General features: G+C 45.6%; 1 protein-coding gene across 1 annotated transcript; it reads left to right on the forward strand.

Annotated features, from left to right (window-relative positions):
• The first annotated feature begins 1,553 nt into the window (after positions 1–1,553).
• Positions 1,554–22,090, forward strand: setd2 (SET domain containing 2, histone lysine methyltransferase). Its single transcript, XM_030783265.1, has 21 exons — positions 1,554–1,604; positions 3,934–3,955; positions 4,110–8,500; positions 8,810–8,941; positions 9,195–9,323; positions 9,456–9,579; positions 9,720–9,797; positions 9,975–10,072; positions 10,192–10,336; positions 10,991–11,125; positions 11,316–11,444; positions 11,575–12,831; positions 14,463–14,511; positions 14,919–15,156; positions 16,119–16,848; positions 18,431–18,556; positions 18,834–18,970; positions 19,189–19,300; positions 20,317–20,391; positions 20,582–20,683; positions 21,591–22,090. Exons 1-21 carry the CDS (start codon positions 1,576–1,578, stop codon positions 21,750–21,752), a joined length of 8,400 nt encoding a protein of 2,799 aa, XP_030639125.1. The 5' UTR covers positions 1,554–1,575; the 3' UTR covers positions 21,753–22,090.
• Positions 22,091–22,602: the final 512 nt, after the last annotated feature.

Genomic DNA, 22,602 nt, shown 5'->3' on the forward strand with positions numbered 1-22,602 from the left:
AGCTAAATCTCTAGCTAGCTTCAACTTTGTTGGGTAAGCTTCGCTGTCTACAAGTCCCAATTAATTATCCGTACCCTACTATAGCAAATAATATGTATAAGAATACGGTTAATGTAATGAGTTGTTAAGTGACTAAAATTAATGTGTAGATAGGTATATAATATAACGTCTCAGGGGGTGACAACAGTCGAGCCGCACATCACCCCGGTTGCTAGCAACAACATGGAGTGATAAATCAATTAACCCTAGTTACTCACCTAGCTCGTTGGCTGCTGTGTTTCATTAAGGTAGTGATAAACCGTTCATGAGGCAGACCCTCCTGTCCTTAATGTTCAAGGAGAAGCCATCATGGCGGGACGGAGGTTAACATTTGAGATGTAGAGCAGAAAGGGTAAAACTAAAGGCACCCATTGATATAAGGCCCGTTAGTAGGCCTTAAATCCACGATGTAAATTTGACAAACTCCTCTGCTCTTTATCACCACTTCCTATCAAAACTGTAGAGGTTAACATCCTCAGTTCATTCATGCTTTATTTAGTGTGTGTACTCTCACAATGAATCGAGTACTTAGTAACTGGCAATGTTTCATGTCAAGTAAATAAAAGCACATTATGTTGACACTGTCGACATTTTGGGAAACCCCTCTCTCACCCTCCCCCAGTTTCTTATCACACACTAGGGCCATAAGTAACGTTTGCTGTTTTGTTGTTAATGCTCACTAGTACACCACTGAAGACGTCAAGAATGTTTCATGCAACGAAACTCATTTTGTTCGCAGATGGGTTTTTTTTTCACACGCGAAATATTCGGTATTTCCAAGGCATGTAATTAACGTGCCAGTATATTCCATACTTGCACACGTTATCCAGTTCTTTGCTTGAGAACAAGCGGGCAAGCTTTTAAGGAAAGAAATGGCCTCTCTCTTGCCACATTGAGACAATAGCCCGAGACATTGATTTCACTCACTTTTTATTAGATACCTAAGCAGCGTGCAATGTATTTTTATACTCTTATCTTTGTGTCAAGTAGAGGCGGTCTTTTTTCTGTTGTCCACTAACTATGCTGTGGCCAGCCGACCTGTGACGTGAGATACCGACTTACACTTGTTTTTTTTTTTTTTAGGTAATACGAATTAATGATGTGGTGTTGGAATTTAAAGACCTATTTTTGGCGTGGCACAGTTACCTGCAGGCTAATAGTTTTCTGTCATTATCTGTGAACATCAAATTTGGATCATTTCTTCTGTTAATAGAGGACAGTACCCTCTTCTCTCACAAATTGTCAGTTTCTTTCTGCTACTATTTGCTGAGTCCGCTACTGATTTTTTTTTTCTTCACACTGTTAAGTTTAAAGGATGGACATCTCTTATTTTTACCTTTCTCATGTCTACCTCAGTACCACTGAATCAGTGTGTTTGTAAGCGGAGTACAAAGCTGGACCAATCTCTTTCATTCTCAGGTGTGACCTCACTTTGGAGGGCTTGCAGCTCTGAGTCTGTTTGCTCTACTGAAGCAGCTCCCCCACTCCCCACCCCCCCACCCTCAGCCGAGCTGCTCTTGCCAGACCTGCCTCAAAATGGATGCGGTGGTGAACTCTGAGCTCAGGTACTTGTCTCAAATACTGCTGAACAACTTTGTATTGATTAAAGCTATTTTCACACACTGCCGTCACACCCTAAAACCACTCTTGCTCCAGAGGCATAAAATATTCAGAGCTGAGTATTATTGATGACCGAGTGCAAGATTCTGTCCGGTTTAAGGGATTTTCTACAATTCTGAAGTTCATTTACTCTTGGATTGTGCTGTGAATTACCTCTGTAAGTTCTAAACTAGGCACCATGCTTGTCCAGTCATTAATTATGGTTGGCTGATACACATGTAGTCAAATTCTTCGCCCCAAAGAATTGTGAATGTGCATTTTCTAAATGTGAGTTTGCTAAGGAAGTAACTGAAAAAAGAGTGCTCCAAGCATGCTTCAGCCCAGCTATGCAAATGAAGGGAAAATGCGTTGGATAGTGCAGTCAGCAGTACATGTAAATACTCTCACCCAGAACACTACTAATGACACTAACCTAAGCCAGAGCACTCGGATGCACATTTAATGAACAATGTGAAGCAGTCATATTGAAGAGGAACATATTATGTGCGAAAATGTCAGTCTCTTCATTTAGTCTATTAAATATGCTTAGCATCTGTGGACATTTCCTGGATTAGGAGCACTGTAACGGGCTAGGCAGTTGACACTGTAGTCTCAGAGTCCAGTGTGTGAAAGCTACTGAGTGGGAACTCACCCCTCACTGAGAGTAGAACTGCATTAGCCAATCAATTTAAATAACAGCTGGCCAAATTTTGGCATAGTTTTATGTATGTTTGGCTTGTGATGACATCACGCTGTCTTTGATGCTGGAATGGGAAGTCACTTTCCGTGGAATTCTAATACTTGGGCCTCCTGTTCAAGGGGATGAATTGGTTGTCTCTCAAAAGGAATTTCAGATAACTGAGCTCACGGGATATAAATAGTACAGAGCAAGCTGCCGTTTTAGAACTTATGATTATCCCAGAGTGTCGTTCCACCTAAATCTGCTCCACCTGCTTCAATAGAAACTGTCAGATTTCATTCTTTCTGTCTCACCTGCTGCTCTGGACCCAAACTGTCTCATCTGTAGGCTTAACTCAGTATGCCCTATGTCAGGGTTCTTCTGAGATGTTGCGTGTCGAAGTGACATTTCCGGTTCTCCCTGTGATTGTGTGTTCTAGACTATTTGAGGTTGGTTAATTTGGCAGCGCCCGTGTTACTGTTGAAGTGTTGGTTGCCATGGAATCAGTAAACCTCAAACAGATTGAACAAGGGAAGTAGGTACACATTCCACTGGACCAAGACAGTGCAAGGGGGGGGGGGGTGGTAAACCCCAGATGACTGAAACTGTATTTTTACCATTCAGTTCAGAACTAATGTCTTCCATGAATGAGTTCATTCCAGTAAGGTCAAAGACGTGCAGGCAGTCAAGTTTTTAGTCAAATTGCAACTATTTGCTGATACAGCAAGTTATTAGCTCTGCACTCTATGACAACAGTTTCTTTTTCATGTAGGTTGTAGACAAAAGTGTATCTTTGGTGAGGGTGTTATATAGGCACAGCAGAAAATAACAGGTGTGTCAGTACAATGCAGCTGAATGGTCACAGTGAAGCTGGAGTGACCGATATCAGTACATGAATGGAAAAGGCAAGAGATCTGATCTACCAGTGCAGTGATAATGACGGAGGGAAAAAAAACAGTTCCCTTCCTTTTTGTAACGCCATCATTGTGGTGGTACCACTATGAAGGTCAAAGGGAAAAAAGGAGTCCCAGAGGGGCATGTAACCCAGTTGTTGCCTAGCAGCCTTATTTTTTCTCCTTCAGAAAACGACAACGGCGCTGTTCTCTTTTAGTTCAAAGCCTGTGTTATCCAAGTGCTGTAACTGCAAAAAAGACTAAATATAACACATTTCCCCATTGCCCATGGACTGCAACCTATCTACAGATGTTGGGCAGTCTTTTTTTCTTTTTCCTTTTTCATTCTCTTTTCTCCCGACACATTGATTCTTATACGGAAACCTTTGGGGTGATTTCTCTGGATAGAATTACACCTAATCTGGTACTAATTTTAATCCCCAATAGAGGTTCTCAGTTTCAAAATGTAATTAACTCCAGGAGTTATCTTGCTTCACGTTGAGGAAATCAGGCTTCAAGTGAGATGTCTGATCAATACTCCATTCACAGAGATCGAGACCAAATTTGCACCTCATAAAGTAACCAGTTCTCTTCGCTGTCCAACATGTGTATATACATTTGTCCAAGTTTAACAACCCAAGATTTTGTCGGATGTGTATTAAGTTAAAAATGACCTGTGTTCTTTTTCCCTATTCCTTGCATGTCGACCTTCTTTGGCCACAGGGAAGAAGCGCATGATGGTTCGGTAAGTCTAACGTCGGTTGTCGAATGTTCATTTGCTGGATTTCTTTACTCTTGATCAGCTGCTTAAGACAATGAATAACAGCTCAACAAATGTCAGTCCATGCTAGTAATAAATCTCTCCTGGTTTTTTTTTTTTCCCTGTCTTTTCTGCCTAGATTAATGTTGAAAGCCTCCCGAAGCAAGTCATATTCAAAAGCCTTGCTCCAAGGGTTGTCTTGTCAAACCGTCTTCTGCCCAAGGGCACCAAGACCAAGGTGAATCTGGAGGAGCAGGGGCGACAGAAGGTCTCCTTCAGCCTAAACCAGATAAAGACAAAACCACGACAGAACGTATTCCTATCTCCCCCAAGCCCAGAAAAAACTCAGAACGAACTCTCGTCACCTACACTGTCTGTGACCTCACCCACCGTGGATTTGGTCGGACAGTTTACTGAGGGCACAAATGAAGAAGTAGATGCACCTGTGGGAGGGCCAGTCATGGCTGAGTCCCAGACACACCAGCCGTCAGTCTCCTTGCTCCCTAAATGCAAAGTGGACCTGGGAAGAATGCACTTCAAGAAGCAAATTCTCAGCGTGTCTGTCCCGGAGGAATGTTCTACAGTTGGTGCTGTTCCAGAGGAACCTTCTACTGAGCAGGAAGTTTTTATCAGATCTCTAGCTAGAATTGAAACTGAAACCTCAACACTTAAAACTCCTCAGAACATTGTCAGTGATGGCCCCTCTGAAAATGTTTGCACAGAGGAAAAACTCGAGGTGAAACAAGACTCGCGCCTTAAGGGGCCAGTTGATTATTCCCATATTGGGAAAGAAAATAAAGGTAGCTCCAGCACCACGGACCATGATGACCACAAAAAGGTCCAGTCCCAATCAGATAGTATACTTCCTAGTTCAGAATCTGATGGAGATTCAGTACAGACGTCTTCCAGTCATAAGTCCAGTGATCCCAAGAACCTTTCTAAATCTGACAACAATAGGCACAAGGATACAAAAAGGACATCTTCTGGTTCCAAAGTAGAGGAGATGGAAAAGTCATCCCGATCTGAGAAGAGGGACGAAAAGGATGATAGGATTTCCAGTCGCTCAAAGTCAGAACGTGACTCCAGGCATACGTCCTCGCGGTCTTCTCGTTCTGATAGAGACAGGAGAAGATCAAGGAGTCGATCACGGTCTAGATCTCGAGGTTCTCGAACTAGTTCGTCATACTCCAGATCTGAGAGATCAAGAAGTGATAGAGAATCAAGGTCAGATAGGTCACATTATCACGACTCTGAGCGGAGGTCACATAGGAGCCCTCTTCATCGCGAAAGAAGAAGCTCGCGCTCTCGAACAGATGGCAGATCCCGGGACAGCTCTGATTCTGAGGATGACCACAGAAGGACGCGAACCCGCGGCAGCGATTCAAGCAGAACATCCACTCACTCCAGCTCACAAAGAGATTCAAAATCCTCGTCTTATTCCAAATCTCACAGGGACTCAAAATCTAAAGAATCCTCTTCACGTTCGTCCGAATCAGACAAGAGAACGCAATATTCAAAGTCTGAGAGATCCAGCGGGCGAACTGCCGACACAGAGCCCAGTAGAAGGAGTTCTCCTGAGGCTGACTCTGTCCACAGAAAACTGAACGCTCGCCCAAAATCAGATGCAAATGCTAAATCAACTAATTCTAGCCCAGTTGCCGTTTTACTGTCATCTGAGAAAAAGACCCAGAAAAGCAGTGGGAGTTCTGACTCTGATGAAGAGCACAAAAGAACGTCACGATCGCAAGGCTCCGACAAGTCCTCTGGATCCTGCAGCTCCTCCTCAAAAAAGGACCACGTGGATTCAAAGTTGATAGAGAGCGTCCCTGGAGCAGACAGACAATCAGCAGGTGGCAGTCCATCTAAGAAACAAACACATCCAAGCTCAGGCAAAGATTTTTCCCAGCGGGAGTCTGTGAAAGTAGAAGCTGCCACTCAGCATGTTGTTAGTAGCCAGAAAGAAATGGAAGGACACAGGCATCCAACCACTGAGCAAGGACCAACGCATGGCCTTGGCAAATCTAATGTGAAACCTCTAGAATCTTCCCTCCAACACAACCAGCAAGAACCTCCTTTAGACAGTTTAATCAAAAGGCAGTACCAGGAAGATCAGAGTGAAAAGACAGATTATAGTAACCTTGTCAAAGACACAAATGACAATGATACCAGCTCAGCCTTTGAGACACTGAAGAAATACAATGAAGCGGTCCCATTTGTGCCTCAGCCAGGCCGAGTAACCAGACAAATGGTTGTTTCACCAGAAGCTACTGGTCATCATTCTGCAGATAGTAAGACTTCCCATAGTGGCAGTCATTTATGTGAAAATATTGCCTCAAGTAAAATTGACAAAGTGTCTTCAGAGCTTCATCTAGAAGGGCAGCACAAGATGATTCCTGTCCAAAACGATACGGGTTATACTGCAGAGCAAGTTAATGTAGCACATGTCAGTACTAGTGAACATAAAGCATCATCTGGCTTGGATGAGCCAGCTCATCCAGACTTAACACCCTGTCAGGATTCATTTGGATCACAGTCAGGAACACTTTCTGTGAAAGAATCGCAATCTGGTGAACACTTGAAGCTGAACGCTAATCCCATGCATTCCATTGGAGAAGTTACTAACAGGCCATCATGCACAAACCTCACCCCAACCGTTGGCTCTTCGTGCAAAGTTCAGAATGCCGAGCAACTGAATCTGAACAATGATCCGTGTAACGCTGGGTCTGTGAGAAAAAGCAGCATGAAGAAATCTCGTTGGGATATTGTTGGACAAGATACTTCTGAAACGGACAGCCTTCAGAAGAGGGTCAATCGTGACGCCACACCCCCTGTGAAGAAGGTGATCTCAGTCAAGAGAATAGAGTTTAACAGTGACCCATGCTTTGAGGACCCATGCCTGAAGAAAAACAATTTCAAACAGGATGCTGAAACACATTCCAAAAAAATTGTGGAGGTGCAGAAAGGTGATTTGTCAATAGCAAAGTCACCTGGAAGAAGTAGTGGAGCCCATACTGAGCCGTTTGACCTCAAAACACAGCGCACTGGTGAATTTAGCAGTTGCCATTTAGATGTGAAAACAAATAGTAATGAAATTGCAACAGATTCTGTGAAATTCAGTTGTCCAACTGGCCCTAATGATTTTACACTAAATCAGATTGATGAGAATTTGGATGAATCCCAAAAACCCAGACAGTCTGAAGTACCAGTGTCTGACAACCCTGACAGTAGGTGTCACAGTGAGGACAGTGAGAGTGAAGACTCTGAATCTGACTCTGATGATGGGACAGTTTCTATGAAACGGCTGCATTCGGTGGTAGTCGTGCCAAAGAAGTCCAACTTAACCTTAGAATCAAAGGATCAACTTGAGACTTCAGGAAGTCCTTCAAGGAGCAACCACGCAGATGATGGAAGTAAAGCTATGAACAGGGAAACTTCATCTTCTCAGTCTAGACATGGTGCACCATCGACGGTGCTCTCTGAGGGTAGTAAAAAGCAAGGCGTTGCACCTAGCACTTGTGGAAAACATCACTCAGTTTCTACTGCTGGTATGACCTACCAGTCTCAAAGCAACATGGTGGACAGTACCAGTCACTCAGAGGCTACCAATGCATTGCCTCATCACACGGATAGAAAAAACAGTGCCCATGAAAGACCAAAGATGTGTGGACCAGTAAACCAAGAGCAAGCCCCACGTCTAAATGAGACTGACATGGGTCGTCGCTATGACAAGCCAGATAGCTGGCACAGTCGAAAGGATGGGTGGAAACCATATGGAAACTTTTCCATCCTAGAGCACTTCAACAGCCAGGATGCCTTTAGTCAGGGTGTAGACTTCAACCAACCAGAGCAACCCAGCAGCACCTTCCAGCAACCAGACAGCAGTCATGCCACTGTGCTACACCCAGCACAGTCTGGCAGCGTTCAGTTTGACCATGTATATAGGCAAGGCAATGGTCACTGGACCCAGCCTGCTGCTTCCCATGTGAACAGACCAGTTTATGTGCCAGTGCCTTACCACGATTCAGTGGGCCAGATCCACCCTGATTCTCTGACCAATGACCATGGGGAGGACTATGAGAGAAGGACGGGGGGAGTCAAACATGTTGCTGCTCCGTCTAACGAGCCCCCCGCCTCGTCCACATTTGTCCAGGCCCATGAAATAAGCAGTAACTGCAGCTTTGCAGGTGCCGCCCCAGAACATTTCGCTGCCACAGAAGCTCGAAGAGAGGAGCTGCTAAAGCCCCATAAGGGAAGAGGTCCACCCAAGAAGAGACGTCCGGAGATCGAGTCAGACTCTGACAATGAAGCAGAGCCAGGACTTGCCAACAAAAGAGAGCGCATGGAAGAGTGTGAAGCCTCCAGGGACTCGAAAACCTCTAAGGAGACCTCGGGCCAATCAGAAGAGGAAGAGAGGCCACTGCTGAGCCTTGACGATTTCTTAGATCCTGTTGTGTGGAAGGAGAAGGCTAAAATGAAGAAGATGCCACCTTACTTTGACCTTATTGAGGAGAACATGTATCTGACTGAACGGTGACTATCTCCTTTCTCGCTCAATAAGCATTTATCTATTGGAGCTATAACACCATGTCCATGAATTTAGTGTCACATTCGCCGTACTTGAGGCATTGTAACTTTTACTCTCTGGTCTGTTTGGGGAAAATGCTTGCTTACTGTTATCATCATTCTAAGAGATTAAAGCAAGAGTAGGCTGCCAGTAAACTTCTCAGTCCTTAGATTTAGCCAGTCGATTTAAGCAGTCTTTTAAAGCAGTAAATATTGCACAGACCCGTGTAGTCTGTCACATGGCGTTTTATTGAAACTGTTTCCGCCCTCTGACAGTAAGAAGAACAAGTCTCATCGGGACATCAAGCGAATGCAGTGTGAGTGTGCAGTGCTCTCGAGGGAGGAGCGGGCCAGGGGAATGATGGCCTGTGGTGACGACTGCCTGAACCGTCTGCTGATGATCGAATGGTTTGTGCCCTTCCAAACTTTACACTTGATAGTGTGTGAAGTAACGATTAAGAAGTGTGTGTGAACATGTTCCGTGCTAAGTAAGTGCCGAGAATGAGACTGAATGCTTTGTTTGTATGGTTCAAGTGGACAATGCACTGTGTACTGTGGAAACTTGGATGCTGACCAGACTGCTGGTTGTTTGTGATTTGACCCCATCTCTGTGTTAGCGAGGTTAAGACAATGTTCTGTTCTGTTCCTCACACCTCTGCAGCTCATCACGGTGTTTGAATGGAAGTTACTGCTCAAACCGACGCTTCCAGATGAAACAACATGCTGAATTTGAAGTCATTCTGACTGAAAACAAGGGCTGGGGCCTACGGGCGGCCAAGGACCTGCCACCGTAAGACTCGGTTTCACCACAAAAACATCTGACCTCAGCTAACGTTGAGGAATCGCCTACCAATATAAATGAAAACTGTCGGTTTGTAGGGCTTAACAAAAAAGTCTCTCTTTTTTTGTGTTGCCGTTTCAGGAACACATTTGTGCTGGAATACTGTGGGGAGGTTCTGGATCACCGGGAATTCAAGTCTAGAGTGAAGGAATACGCCCGTAGCAAGAACATCCACTACTATTTTATGGCATTAAAAAACAATGAAGTGAGTTGGTCCCCAGCCATTAAAACTCTGACCTGCCTGACACTGGGTTTTGTTGGTCTGTACCATGTGTTGGTCTGTGTGTTGGTGTTGGCTAACACTTAGCGTGTGAAGAGAAATGGCTCACTTCTTTGTGTCTACAGATCATTGACGCCACACTCAAGGGCAACTGCTCACGCTTCATGAACCACAGCTGTGAGCCCAACTGTGAGACCCAGAAGGTATGAGCCATAGCTGGACCATTTGGCCTTGTCATTCATAGTTGTTTTGATTTCGGTAAAATCTTGATCAGTACAACATTTGTGCTGGCAGTTCTTACTGTCAGTTTTTCTTGTTGTTGTTGTTGTTGTTGTTTTGTTTTGTTTAAAACTCTTCTCACCGTATCCATGTTTTCTTAGTGGACTGTGAATGGTCAGCTCAGGGTTGGCTTCTTCACCACCAAAGCTGTGAAGGCTGGAACAGAACTCACTTTCGATTATCAGTTCCAGAGATACGGGTAAGCATTTAACCCTCTCATCCAGCGCCTCGGTGTCTGGGCATAAGCTAGCATCACCTACATCTTCCCCCAGCTTGGCCTTTCAGTTAATCGTGTGGTGTCTTGCATTCATCCATCAGGAAAGAGGCCCAGAGGTGTTTGTGTGGCACTCCCAGCTGTCGGGGTTTCCTGGGAGGGGAGAATCGGGTCAGTGTACGGGCGGCTGGGGGTAAGATGAAGAAAGAGCGTTCTCGGAAAAAGGACACTGTCAGCGCCCTCACCACGGTGAGTGTCATCAAACAGGTTCAGCGCGTTAGGCCTTCCAACGGAAATTACCCCAATACATTAACTGACTCGAGCTGAAACCTGTTTGCCAAACGAAATATTCAGCTGAGAGAAGACCCACTTTACTGAAACTCTAAACCGTTTGGCAGCTTCTGCAAACTCAGTTGGGCTTTGATTTGGCTTCAGTTCATTCTCATTTGTTGTAGGTTTTTTTTTTGTTTGTTTGTTTGTTTCATTTTAATTCATCAGTAGTGGGGCTGGTTATTTATGCAGTGTCCATTAACACCTTGCCTGTGTAGAGCCGCGCTATCTGTGAAACCGCTTTTATCTGCTGAAAGCAGCTGTGTTCTCGGAGTGGACTCGTAACTGAATTTGGGTCAGCTTTGTGCTTGTTACACACTAATTGCTTTGAGACCAATGCTGGCTCCTCTGATCCCCAAATAACAGCTTTGAAAATCCGAGCTAATCTAATTTTAGACCAGGGGCCCTTTCAATATCATTGAAATTTTTGCCACGTGTGATTCGTGTTTCAGTGCCATGGCAATTTGCCTGTATTTTCTATCACTCTGTAGTGTGAACACATTACAGTATGCCGGTTTGCCTGCGTTTTGTTGGATTCCTTGGGGTACAGTTTTTGATCGCTCTCTAATGCAGGTGGATGAGGAGCTGGAGGCTCTGCTGGAGAACGGGGAGGGACTGTCGGACGAAAAGGAGGTGATCTCCCTCTGTCGCCTCATGGTGCGCGTGGAGACCATGGAACAGAGACTCACCTGTGTCAAACTCATTCAGGTGTGCAGTGGCCCCACCGCTAATATGGGAAAAGTGCATTTTCATGTCCTGTAAAATCTATCATTTGTGTTTGAATGGTGAATGTGTGTTTAAGTTGCACCGTCACGCCTGATTCAACACAAAACATTCTTTGAAAGGTTCATGGAAGCTGAACTTGCATGACTTAAATAACTGTGTTATATGTGCACAGAATACCCAGAATCCCTCTTGCCTGAAGCAGTTTCTGGATCACCATGGCCTCTCGTTGCTCTGGATATTTATGGTTGAGCTTTCAGAGGCAAAAGGCAACTCTGTCAACAACATCAAGCTTCAGCTGGAGGTATCAACACGCCAAACACACACACACACACACACACGCATGCACACACACACACTCTCCCTCTCTACTTTTCTCTCTCTCTCTGTCTCACATGTGGTTTTAAAACATCCCGTGTTGACCCTCTGCACAGATCATGAAAGCTTTGGCAGTTCTGCCAATTTCCACCAAGAACATGCTTGAGGAGAGTCGTGTGCTGCAGTTCATCCAGCGCTGGGCTCAGAACAGGCCTCTTCCCCAGGCTCCCGAACAGGACGGCTATTCCAGCGAGAGCACCTCCCGTGCCCAGACGCCCCTCAACACCCCCGACGGCCCCCCAGCCAAACTGGTGCCAGAGCTGGACAGCGAAACTCCAAAACGGGCGGTGTATCGGCGTCTGAAGATCATCAGTGAGAACAGCCTGGACAGCGCCCTCTCAGACGCCAGCAAAGCTTCGGACGGAAAGGAGGAAGACGAGGAGGACGAAGAGGAGGAGGAGATGGAGGACGACGGCTCACAGACAGAGACGACCGTTGGTGAACAGGTAAAGGCGGAGGCGGGTGAAGCTGCAGTGGTTGGAGGCGTGGCTGAACAGATGGAGGTGAACAGAGAGACGTCAGAGGCTACGGACAGCAGCGAGGTCAAGACTGAGTCTGAGGAGACTGGAAAGAGTTTGGAGGAGAGGTCAGAGGAGCAGGCTGTTCAGGAGCGACCTGGTCCCTTAGACGAGTCCCAGCCAAGCCAGGCTGGTGAGAAGGTGGCTGATGAGACGACGCCCGTCTCTGATGAATCAGTAGAGCTGGATAGCTCAGCATGTCAGGCAGAGCCCAGTCAAACGGAGGCCTCTACTACAGAACAGTTCTCTGCTGCCACTGAGGTCAAAGCTGAGGACAGCATTTCTGTGGAGGAGCTGCCCTCAGTCCAGGAAACTCCTGTTCCACAAACCTCTGAGGAGAGCACAGAGTCTTCTGGACCTTCGTCCTCTCCAGAGAACGAGTCCTCTGAACCCTCTGCTTTTCCCACGGGTAACACAGCCTCAGAACTCCCCAGCGTTCCTATGGAAAGCACACCTTCCGATTCGACTGTTGCTAACACGGAAGCCGCCTCGTCGGAGTCTTCCACCCTCTCCAAGGAGACCACTCCTCCAGTATCCAGCATCACCCCTACGGAAAACACTCCATCCGAGGTCACTCCGGCCGCTGCCGAGACTTCAGCGGCTCTCACCACGGATGTCACGGCAGTGGGCTCCTCCGCACCCCAGGCGGAAGGCGTTGCCGTGGGAACGCCCTCCCAGGATGAAGAGGAGGGCGTGTCTGATGTGGAGAGCGAGAGAAGCCAGGAGCCTCAGGTCAGGGCTGCGGATATCAGCGACATGGCCGCGCGTCTGCTGGAAAGCTGGAAAGACCTCAAGGTAAGGCGAGGGGCTCCCCAAAAATCCTCCGCCCTCCATGTGCTGGATCAGATCAGATGAGCGATACCCATTGATATTAGAGTTATGTTATTGGCCTCAGATAGATTTGACACACGTCGAATGTTAAATAAGTAATGGCATGTTTATGGTGAGTGGGTGTTTTTTAAGCACTGTTGGCAGTGTGGAGGGTTGGTAAGGTGAGCAGCCTGAGTGGCCATTTCCCAACTAATGTTCCAAGTGGGTAGAGAGCAGAGCAGGATATTTCAATACTAGGGGTGTAACGATACATCATAGCACGATACATCGCGGTGCAGAAATGTGACAGTACGCATAAGTGGGCGACACGCGTCATATGAATTCATCAGCGATAGTAAATAAAAATAGAAAATGGTAGTAGTCACCTGTATCGTTATTTGTGTTACCAGTGCACAAAGTCATACGTCACGCTTCTAGCATTCCAGTCGAGGCCTCACGTTTTACCTGTTTCAGTCATAGACAGACAGGAGAGGTTTCAGGAGCAGACTAGAGGCGTCAGCGTGAAACATAATGAGTGTGACTGAAGTCCAGGATGCACCATCCTCCTTTAAATCAGAAATCAGAAGTGTGGTAACATTTTGGCTTCCTATCATTTAGCAGGAGAACAGCGACAAATTAACTGACAAAACGAAGACGGTATGCACCTTAGGAAAACTATCAGCTACGCTACTGCTAATACCACGAATATGATCCACTATCTATAACACCACCACAACAACAAACTCCGGTCAGGGGATGTGAGAAAGAAAGCGCTTAAAGTCCAAACTTCTCTTGAAAAAAAGTTTTGCGTCCTTGTTGCCTGATACATGTGCAAGAGCACAAGATATCACCAGATCCATAGGAGTGTTTATCGCTTAAGACATGGGACCATATTTTATGTCTGAAGACTATTTATTTTTGTCTAGCTTTCAAAGAATTCCTCTGTCGTCACTTTTGGTGTAATGGTACAAAAAGACAACAATAGTTCAGCATTGTTAATGCATCAAAAATAAATCCAATGTTTTCATTCCAGTGTCAGTTCAATTGTTTTTCTTAAAAATATCGTGGAAGAATCGAACCGTAAACGTAGCATTGTGAATCGAATCGAACCGTTAGCTGAGTGTGTCGTTACATCCCTATTCAGTACAGCTAGTTTGATCACCCATGTGAACAGACAGTCTGCTGATACCTACACAGACTTAAAACAAAACTCAGACTCATGTCAGAAGAGGAGAATCCTGCACCACGATGCTAGAACAGATTAAAAACTGCAGTGGGGCCACCAGCCGATTCGTTTGTTCAGGTTAATATCGTAACCGTGGCAGCCGTGGGGAGCGATGACCCAGATGGGCCTAGGCGTAATTAGAACTGCCTTTCTGGGGACATAGCTATTTAAATCAGTGGTCCACACACCTGGAAAAAAAAAAACACTTGTCAAGAGATTTAACATCATATGGAAGAATTTCGTCAGGCCCTGATGCTGCGAGCGCTTAAACATTTGTAGCCTCTTGAGAATTGTCTTTTTTCTGTGTTTGGAATGGAAGGATGGGAGTGTGTTTTGGAATGGAAGGATGGGAGTGTGTTTTTGCAAATGGAATATTTTCTCTCTTTTGCAGGAGGTGTACAGGATACCCAAGAAGAGTCAAGTGGAGAAAGACGCCAACGGTAGAGCTTTTCGTTGTCTGTATCTGTATTACTCTCCCCAGGATTTTGATGGGAACTTGACATTTTACGTAGTCACGGGTTTCGAATTATATTCTGCAAAGATACTTCTGAGAATGTGCTGAGAGGTTAGCATGGACAGAATGCTTATGATAGAGAGCTCTGGTCTTGCTTTAGTCTGTGTGTGTAAACGTAGAACATGTGTGTTAGGAGGACACGCTGCTGTTAACCATAACACTGTGGTTATGTTATCGAGTCACTGACGCGGTGCACTCGCGCCAAACTGTCATGGTCAATATGAGCTATGTCCTGCCTCTGGTTGAAATGAACTAATTGTAGATTGTAACATTGTATTGTTCTGTCTGTTTGTTTCGTTTTTTTTTGTTTTTTTTTTTTCGTTGTTGTGTTAGACCGCAGTCGAGATCGGGATGCTCTGCTGACTCCTCGCGCGGCCTCAGGCAGTCGGGAACGGGACAGAGACAAGGACAGAGACCGAGACCGTGACTGGGAACGAGACCGGGATTGGGACAGGGACAGAGACGGAGACAGGTCGACACTCCGCAGCGGCGAGAGACGCAGGAGACGACCGTCTGCTTCTCCACCTCCTGCCTTTGCGTACGAGAGGAGCAGTCGCTGGAATGAAGACCGGTGAGTCAGGAGGAGCAGACAAACCAGTGTGTTAGATGTTTATGTAGATATGGAAGTTAGGAGGACCAGACAAACCAGTGTGTTAGATGTTTATTTAGATATGGAAGTTAGGAGGACCAGACAAACCAGTGTGTTTAGATGTTTATTTAGATATGGAAGTCAGGAGGAGCAGACAAACCAGTGTGTTAGATGTTTATTTAGATATGGAAGTCAGGAGGAGCAGTGAGAGGAGGGAGCAGAGGCTGAGGAGAGTGGATATGCTGAATGCTGGTTGATGAACGAGTCTTTCTCTTCTCCAGCAGCTTATTCTTCACTTCAGAGATTCATCTTTTCTTTTTTCCCATCGTTCATTTTCCCAGTCTCACTTCTGCTGATGTATAGTAGTTTCATACTTTACTTCCTCAGGTCTACGCATTAAGTAACATAAAGCATTTACCTAATTATGAACAACACGAATTAGAATTTCACAAGTGGAAGCAGAGGTTTGGCAGAGAGGCACATGTGACAATATCAGATCGGATATAAACACACTAGAGAACAGTGGTACAATATTGGACAGTATTGGAAACTGGGAAATGTGGAAATTTTCTTTTTGATGTCAGAAAAGGTTACGTTTGCACATGTTCTGACGCAAAACAAAAACAAACACACAGGTCAGTCCTTATCGTGCGGTCAGCTGTTGTGTAGCAGGCAATCGGCTGATGGGATAAAACTGACTGTGTGAGAGGGCAGTAGTCCATAGACACAGAAATGCCTGTGATCTCTGTCTAGGCCCGCTCTGTGTGGGGCTCTACAGGGTCGTTAAGAAGTGTCCAAGAACATTAAATCAATTAAGCAAAAATTAAACGGCTTCAGAGAGTCTGAGATCTTGGAGGTCTTTTTGTGTGGACAGATTTTCACTGAGATCCCTCGCAGTGCGTTAAATGTCCATATTCACCGTGCTGTTCCATGTTCAACCACAGGTTTGCAGAGAATAGCAACAGTAAGAAGAAGAGTCGCACTAAAGAGCGTAACAAGCTCTCCACGGAGGAGAGACGGAAGCTCTTTGAGCAGGAGGTGGCACAGAGGGAGGCCCAGAAACAGCAGCAGCAGCAGCAGCTCCAGACGCTGGCCTTCGATCCGCTCGCCTTCTCCTCCAGCCCTCACGGCTTTTTGGCTTACCCCCCCGGCTACCCCATTCAGACCTACGTGGACCCCACCAACCCAAACGCGGGGAAAGTCCTCCTGCCCACCCCTGCCGTGGAGCCCCTCTGTCCCGCCTCCGCTGCCCTTGCTACTGTGCCTTTCGAGCAAACGCCCCCGCAGCGGATCCTGTCGGACCTCGCGCTAGCCTCTCCCTCCTCCACCACTCAGGGAGGAGCTGCTGCCAGCCTGCCTCACATGCCCGCGTCCCTCGAGCTGGCGTCGGGCGCGGAGCCGTTTGCGCCGCCTGCGGTGGCCACTCAGGACCCCGGCGTCGCTGTACTGTCGGTCCCCGCGCCAACGGCAAACCCGCAGGTGCAAGGTACCCAAACCTACACCCCCCTGTGGGAACCCAGCATGCAGCAGACAGTCACTGTGCAGACTCAGCCGGCACAGCAGTACTCCACGACTGCGCAGCCGCAGACAGCCATCTACTACCCAGGCCAGCCCTGCCAAACCATCTACAGCATCCCCGCTGCCTACCCACAGGCCAACACACCAGTCATACAGGTAACACTGCACTGTTAGAACACGCGTTCTTACTGACAACACTGTAACAGCACATTCTAACAGGAGAGAACACTGTAACGGTGCTCTCTGTTATACACAACACTTTAGTAGGAAATTACAGGTAACGCTGTAACACACGTAGTATACAACATTGTAACTACAGGTTCTTTCAGAGACAATATTGTAACAACACTGTGTCTGTAAACAACACTGTAATAACAGAGTCCTCCTCTGGCAACAGTGTAACAACACAATATGTCTATAAACAACACTGTAATAACAGAGTCCTCCTCTGGCAACAGTGTAACAACACAATATGTCTATAAACAACACTGTAATAACAGTCCTCCTACAGGCAACAGTGTAACAGCACAATATGTCTATAAACAACACAATATGTCTATAAACAACACAATATGTCTATAAACAACACTGTAATAACAGAGTCCTCCTCTGGCAACAGTGTAACAACACAATATGTCTATAAACAACACTGTAATAACAGTCCTCCTACAGGCAACAGTGTAACAGCACAATATGTCTATAAACAACACAATATGTCTATAAACAACACAATATGTCTATAAACAACACTGTAATAACAGAGTCCTCCTCTGGCAACAGTGTAACAGCACAATATGTCTATAAACAACACAATATGTCTATAAACAACACTGTAATAACAGAGTCCTCCTACATGGCAATAGTGTAACAGCACAATATGGCTATAGACATATTATGTTGTTAATAAACAGCACAATATGGCTATAAACAACACTGTAATGACAGTCCTCCTACATGGCAACAGTGTAACAACACAATATGTCTATAAACAACACAATATGTCTATAAACAACACTGTAATAACAGAGTCCTCCTACATGGCAACAGTGTAACAACACAATATGTCTATAAACAACACAATATGTCTATAAACAACACTGTAATAACAGAGTCCTCCTACATGGCAACAGTGTAACAACACAATATGGCTATAGACAACACTGTAATAACAGAGTCCTCCTACATGGCAACAGTGTAACAACACAATATGGCTATAGACAACACTGTAATAACAGAGTCCTCCTACATGGCAACAGTGTAACAACACAATATGGCTATAGACAACACTGTAATAACAGAGTCCTCCTACATGGCAACAGTGTAACAGCACATCCTGGTAAAGACCACACTCTTTACAGTATCATCCAGCTACACACTGCTTAGCAAAGGAAAAAGTATTTCACCCATTCTCTTTCTCTCTTTTGGAAATGTGCGTGTTGGTGAAAATGTTTCACATTGGTGAATTTTGAATTACTCTTAGCTGTAGGCTGCTTCCAATTTTATTACAAAATCCCAACTTGTCAGTGAGAGACTTAGACCTGAAAAGCCTTATCAGGACTAACAAGAGAAAATGCTACTACAGCGTCTGGCTGGGTTAGATTCTCCTCACCTCAGACTACACAGAATGTGATCACAAAGAGTCAACATGCTCTCTCACACAGTGTCTAACCCTGTGTGTGGTTCTGTGTGTCTGTCTGTGTACCTGTGTGTGTGTGTGTGTGTGTGTGTGCTCACACAGACGTACACTGAGCCGACGGCGAGCTATCTGCACAGTCAGCAGGTGTATGCAGGTCACCAGCAGGGAGTGGTGGTTCAGCAGGGAGGCACTGTCACCACCATCGTTACGTCCCAAACAGTGCAACAGGTACACTTCAAACCAGCGGCCACTAGAGGGCGGCAGAGTGTCAGAATAAGCGTAAATGCGTGTGGGAAAGAAAGTGACACTCTCTGTGGGGGTGTGTGTGTGGGGGGGGTGTGTGTGTGTTTGTACAGCTGTGAAGCGTATTGGTCATTTGTCTTTTTATAAAGGAAAAACGCTGTGTTTTATTTGGACGCGTTTGTGCCAAAATGAACCCCAGAGCCCCATTTTATCATCTCTGTTCTGAGTAGTTGATCGTCCTTTTCACTGTGTCTGTGTGTAGGAGCTGGTGGTACCCAACAGCATCATGGACCTGCCTCCTCCATCCCCACCCAAACCCAAAACCATCGTCCTCCCCCCTAACTGGAAGGTGGCCCGCGACCCAGAGGGCAAGATTTACTACTACCATGTAATTACCAGGTCAGGACAGCCTCATAAAAGCAATGCTTCTCTCTCTCTCTCTCTCTCTCTCTCTCTCTCTCTCTCTCTCTCTTAAGCCTGATTATGATTAGATGATCCTTGCTGCCACAAGGCGAAGAACCGAACCACAGGTTTCTGTATGAACAGCATCTCCAGCACTAGACACTCAGTTTCAAACAGGAGGGTTCCCTTAACAGATCTGTCTCTCTGTCTCTCAGACAAACGCAGTGGGACCCGCCTAGTTGGGACGGGGCCAGTGATGACACTAGTGTGGACCACGAGGCTGAGATGGACTTGGGCACACCGACATACGACGAAAATCCCTCCAAGGTTACTATGGTTACTATACCCCCTCCTCTGTCTGTCTGTCTGTCTGTCTCTCTCTCTCTCTCTCCAAAGTCAGATCTCTTTCCTAGATCAGATTGTCTGGTCGGATTCTCAGCAAAATAGCCTGACAACAGATCATAGGTTCCACGAGAGTTATGATAATGTAATCAGTGCTTATCAGCTGCTCCTGCTGCATTTCTGTGCTGAAGCTCCGTTGGATTTTGGGATGTTTGCTGCTGTGTGCAGGCAGTGAGGTTAACTGGGAGACAGGCACATAGACTGAGCCTCCCTCTCTGACTAATTGAAGATGCAGCAGAAAGGAATGATTTGCAGCTGTGGCCCATGTCGAACGAGAACGCGCTTTGGTCCTTTTGGATAAGAGAACAGAGGGGGGCCGATGCATGTTCTGGAGGCTTTTGAGTTCCTCAGTGTCGTTAAACCCGTTTTCATTGGGTTTTAGATGTCATTCTGAAAGGCTTTGTCTTAGGGGAGTAAGACCAGCCAAACTGAAACATTAAAACAACGCTCAGTAAACGTCAGCGTTATAGACACGCAGTCCCTTTCTCTCTAGCCACACCCACATTTTTCCTATCATTCACCATAGACAGCTGTGTCGCCCTCAGGCAATCTCTCTCTCTCTCTCTCTCTCTCTCTCTCTGTCCCTCCCCCTCTCCCTCCCCCTCCCTCTGTCCTTTGATGCTAATCAGACCCGGCTTTGGAAACTACATTCACTTATTTAAGGTTTCTTTGGTTTCTTGCTCTTGAAACGAAGCTATGCACAAATCTCTTTGTCTGGTGTGTAAGGACTCTTTTTAGCTTAGCACAGTGAGACATTGCTTGTTCTCCATTGCTCGCTGTCCATAGTTTCCAGCAGTGAAACTATGGATCATGTTTAAGTGTCTGGTTTTCCTGACAGGCCTGTCTCAGCCCTACATGCAGTCAGGTTAGTAATGAGATCATGTGTAGTCATTCTCCTCTCTGATTGGCTGGTTCTCTTGTTGACTTGCGTGTGTCCACAGTTCTCCACTAAGACAGCTGAAGCAGACACTTCCAGCGAACTGGCCAAGAAAAGCAAAGAAGTCTTCCGGAAAGAGGTGACAGTTTCCTTCTTCTATCCCTGATTGCCTAGATATCTCTCTAGGTGTCTGTCCTTTTCTCTGTGTTGCATCAGTATGAATGTTTGTCCCCTACAGTACATCCTAACATTCTGAACACTTACACAAGCCTGTAACTTTTATTTGTTTTACACATTTTTTTAAATGTTTTTTTTACTTTTCCCCCCAGATGTCCCAGTTCATAGTCCAGTGCCTTAACCCATACCGGAAGCCTGACTGCAAACTGGGACGTATTGGAAACACAGAGGACTTCAAACACCTGGCCAGGAAGGTAATAGAGAGTGTGTGTGTGTCTGTGTGTGTGTGAGAGAGTATTTAATGTTTATTAGGACGATTGGTGTCGATTAAGACAATGAGTAACTGGTATTAGCTAATTGTAGCTGTTTTTAATTTGGGTGAAATCTAGGAATAGAATTAGAATTTACTCCACTAATGTCTCGTTTCAAGCTTCATGGAGAACTCAAACCATTTTCAAATACTGCAGCTCAGCTAGAAAATATGTCAAAATTTTATGCTTGGATACAGGATTAGAGTTGAAACTTGCAGTTTTTTAAAATAATTGAACTGTAATTTATGTTTTTAGTATGTGGTAAAAAGACCTTGGAAATTGTGCTGCAATTTTATTTTCACTTAATTTCTCTGAAAACAAATTTCATTTGCTATGAACATTTTAAACCATTTCTGGCCTTTTCTTAAGAAACAAAACATATTATTTTTTTTAAAAGTCTTTCTTAGTTTTTTACCTTTTCCAAGGTCCAGTGTTTTTCCAGTGTTGGTCTACTGTGTGTGTGTGTGTGTGTAAGACAGAAAAAAAGGCCTTTTGGCTCTGATCTTCCTCATTGTCAGTGCTAATCCCCAATCCCAGATGTGTGGAGTTTGGTTTAGACAAAATGCCGTTTGTTTGTAACAGACCTCTGGCTGTATGGACACGACAGTGTTCAGCCACAAGAATTGGTAGAAACAACCGGTAATTTTATACTTAGCTGAAAGTCTTGAACTAGGAGAACTTTGTGTATTTCTCTATTTTATCTGTAGAGCTGCCACATGCAACATTTCAAAGGAAATGCTTAATTTAGGTGTGACTCTCCAACTCCGGAAAGATAGTTTGGCCTTCATTCCCCTTCATGTCACTTTCTTCTCTCTCTCTCTCTCTCTCTCTCTCTCTCTCTCTCTCTCAGCTGACTCACGGTGTGATGAACAAAGAGCTAAAGTCGTGTAAAAACCCGGAGGACTTGGAGTGTAATGAGAATGTCAAACATAAGACCAAGGAGTATATAAAGAAATACATGCAGAAGTTTGGCCCCGTGTACCGACCCAAGGAGGACACCGAGATGGACTAGACCCAGCTGTGCCACAGAGACATGTCACCAGCCAAAGCCCCGGCCAGTCCCGCCGGAATCCCGGACGAGCCCCCAACTGCACGCTGGCCTTTCGTCTTATTGTAGACTTCAGTTATCCCAGGTGTCGACCAGTTAGTGTATGACGCTTTTGGGCAGGGTTTGCTCTGGTTTGAATAAGGTTGGTTTTTATAGATGTTTAATTCTGTTCTAGCAGCTGCTCTGGAGGTGGAATCTGGGTTTTTCCGTCACACACAGACGGACTGTTATCATGGAGAAGTTACTGAAGCCTGGTTTTCACGTGCCTGTTGACGTTGGCACGCAGGGGTGCTATCTAGACTGTTTGTTCCTCTTTTTCTTATCATGTAAGGTTTTAACAATTTCTCAAAAAAAAAGAAAAAAAGAAAAACACCTCATCTCAGTCACCTTTTCTTTTTTTTTTTTTTTAACCTCTCCTCCCTCCAAATTAAGTGGGGAAAAAAAAATTAACTTCCCCAGTCACAAAGATGGCAGAGCAACAGTTACCAATTGTGAAAAATGGATCAGAAGACCGGCTTTTCCCTCTGTCACAGCTGCTCCCTCTGTGACTGGTGCTACTGTGGACTATGGCTAGTATGTATTGGTGCTGATGATGTGCTGGCCAGCTGACGGGGGAGGAACGGTACACGTGAAACCTCCGAGACGTGAATACGTCGAAGACGCGATGGCAGAATGAGGGGTGCTAGCACGTTAGCGCCGCACCGTGTCCTCTTGACCTTGTCCTCCTCGGAGCCCGATCGCCCGGAACGGCGGCATAGCGAGGAGGGAGCAGCAACCGGAAAAGTTCTCATCCTTAGAAACACGTTCTGTTTTA

Source organism: Chanos chanos, chromosome 8 (genome assembly GCF_902362185.1).
Source record: "Chanos chanos chromosome 8, fChaCha1.1, whole genome shotgun sequence".
NCBI classification, from domain to species: Eukaryota; Metazoa; Chordata; class Actinopteri; order Gonorynchiformes; family Chanidae; genus Chanos; species Chanos chanos.

Coding starts and splice junctions, on each gene's coding strand:
- setd2 (XM_030783265.1), top strand. CDS start 1,576: ATGGATGCGGTGGTGAACTCTGAGCTCAG. Junction 8,501..8,809: donor AACATGTATCTGACTGAACG/GTGACTATCTCC, acceptor GCCCTCTGACAG/TAAGAAGAACAAGTCTCATC. Junction 8,942..9,194: donor CGTCTGCTGATGATCGAATG/GTTTGTGCCCTT, acceptor ACACCTCTGCAG/CTCATCACGGTGTTTGAATG.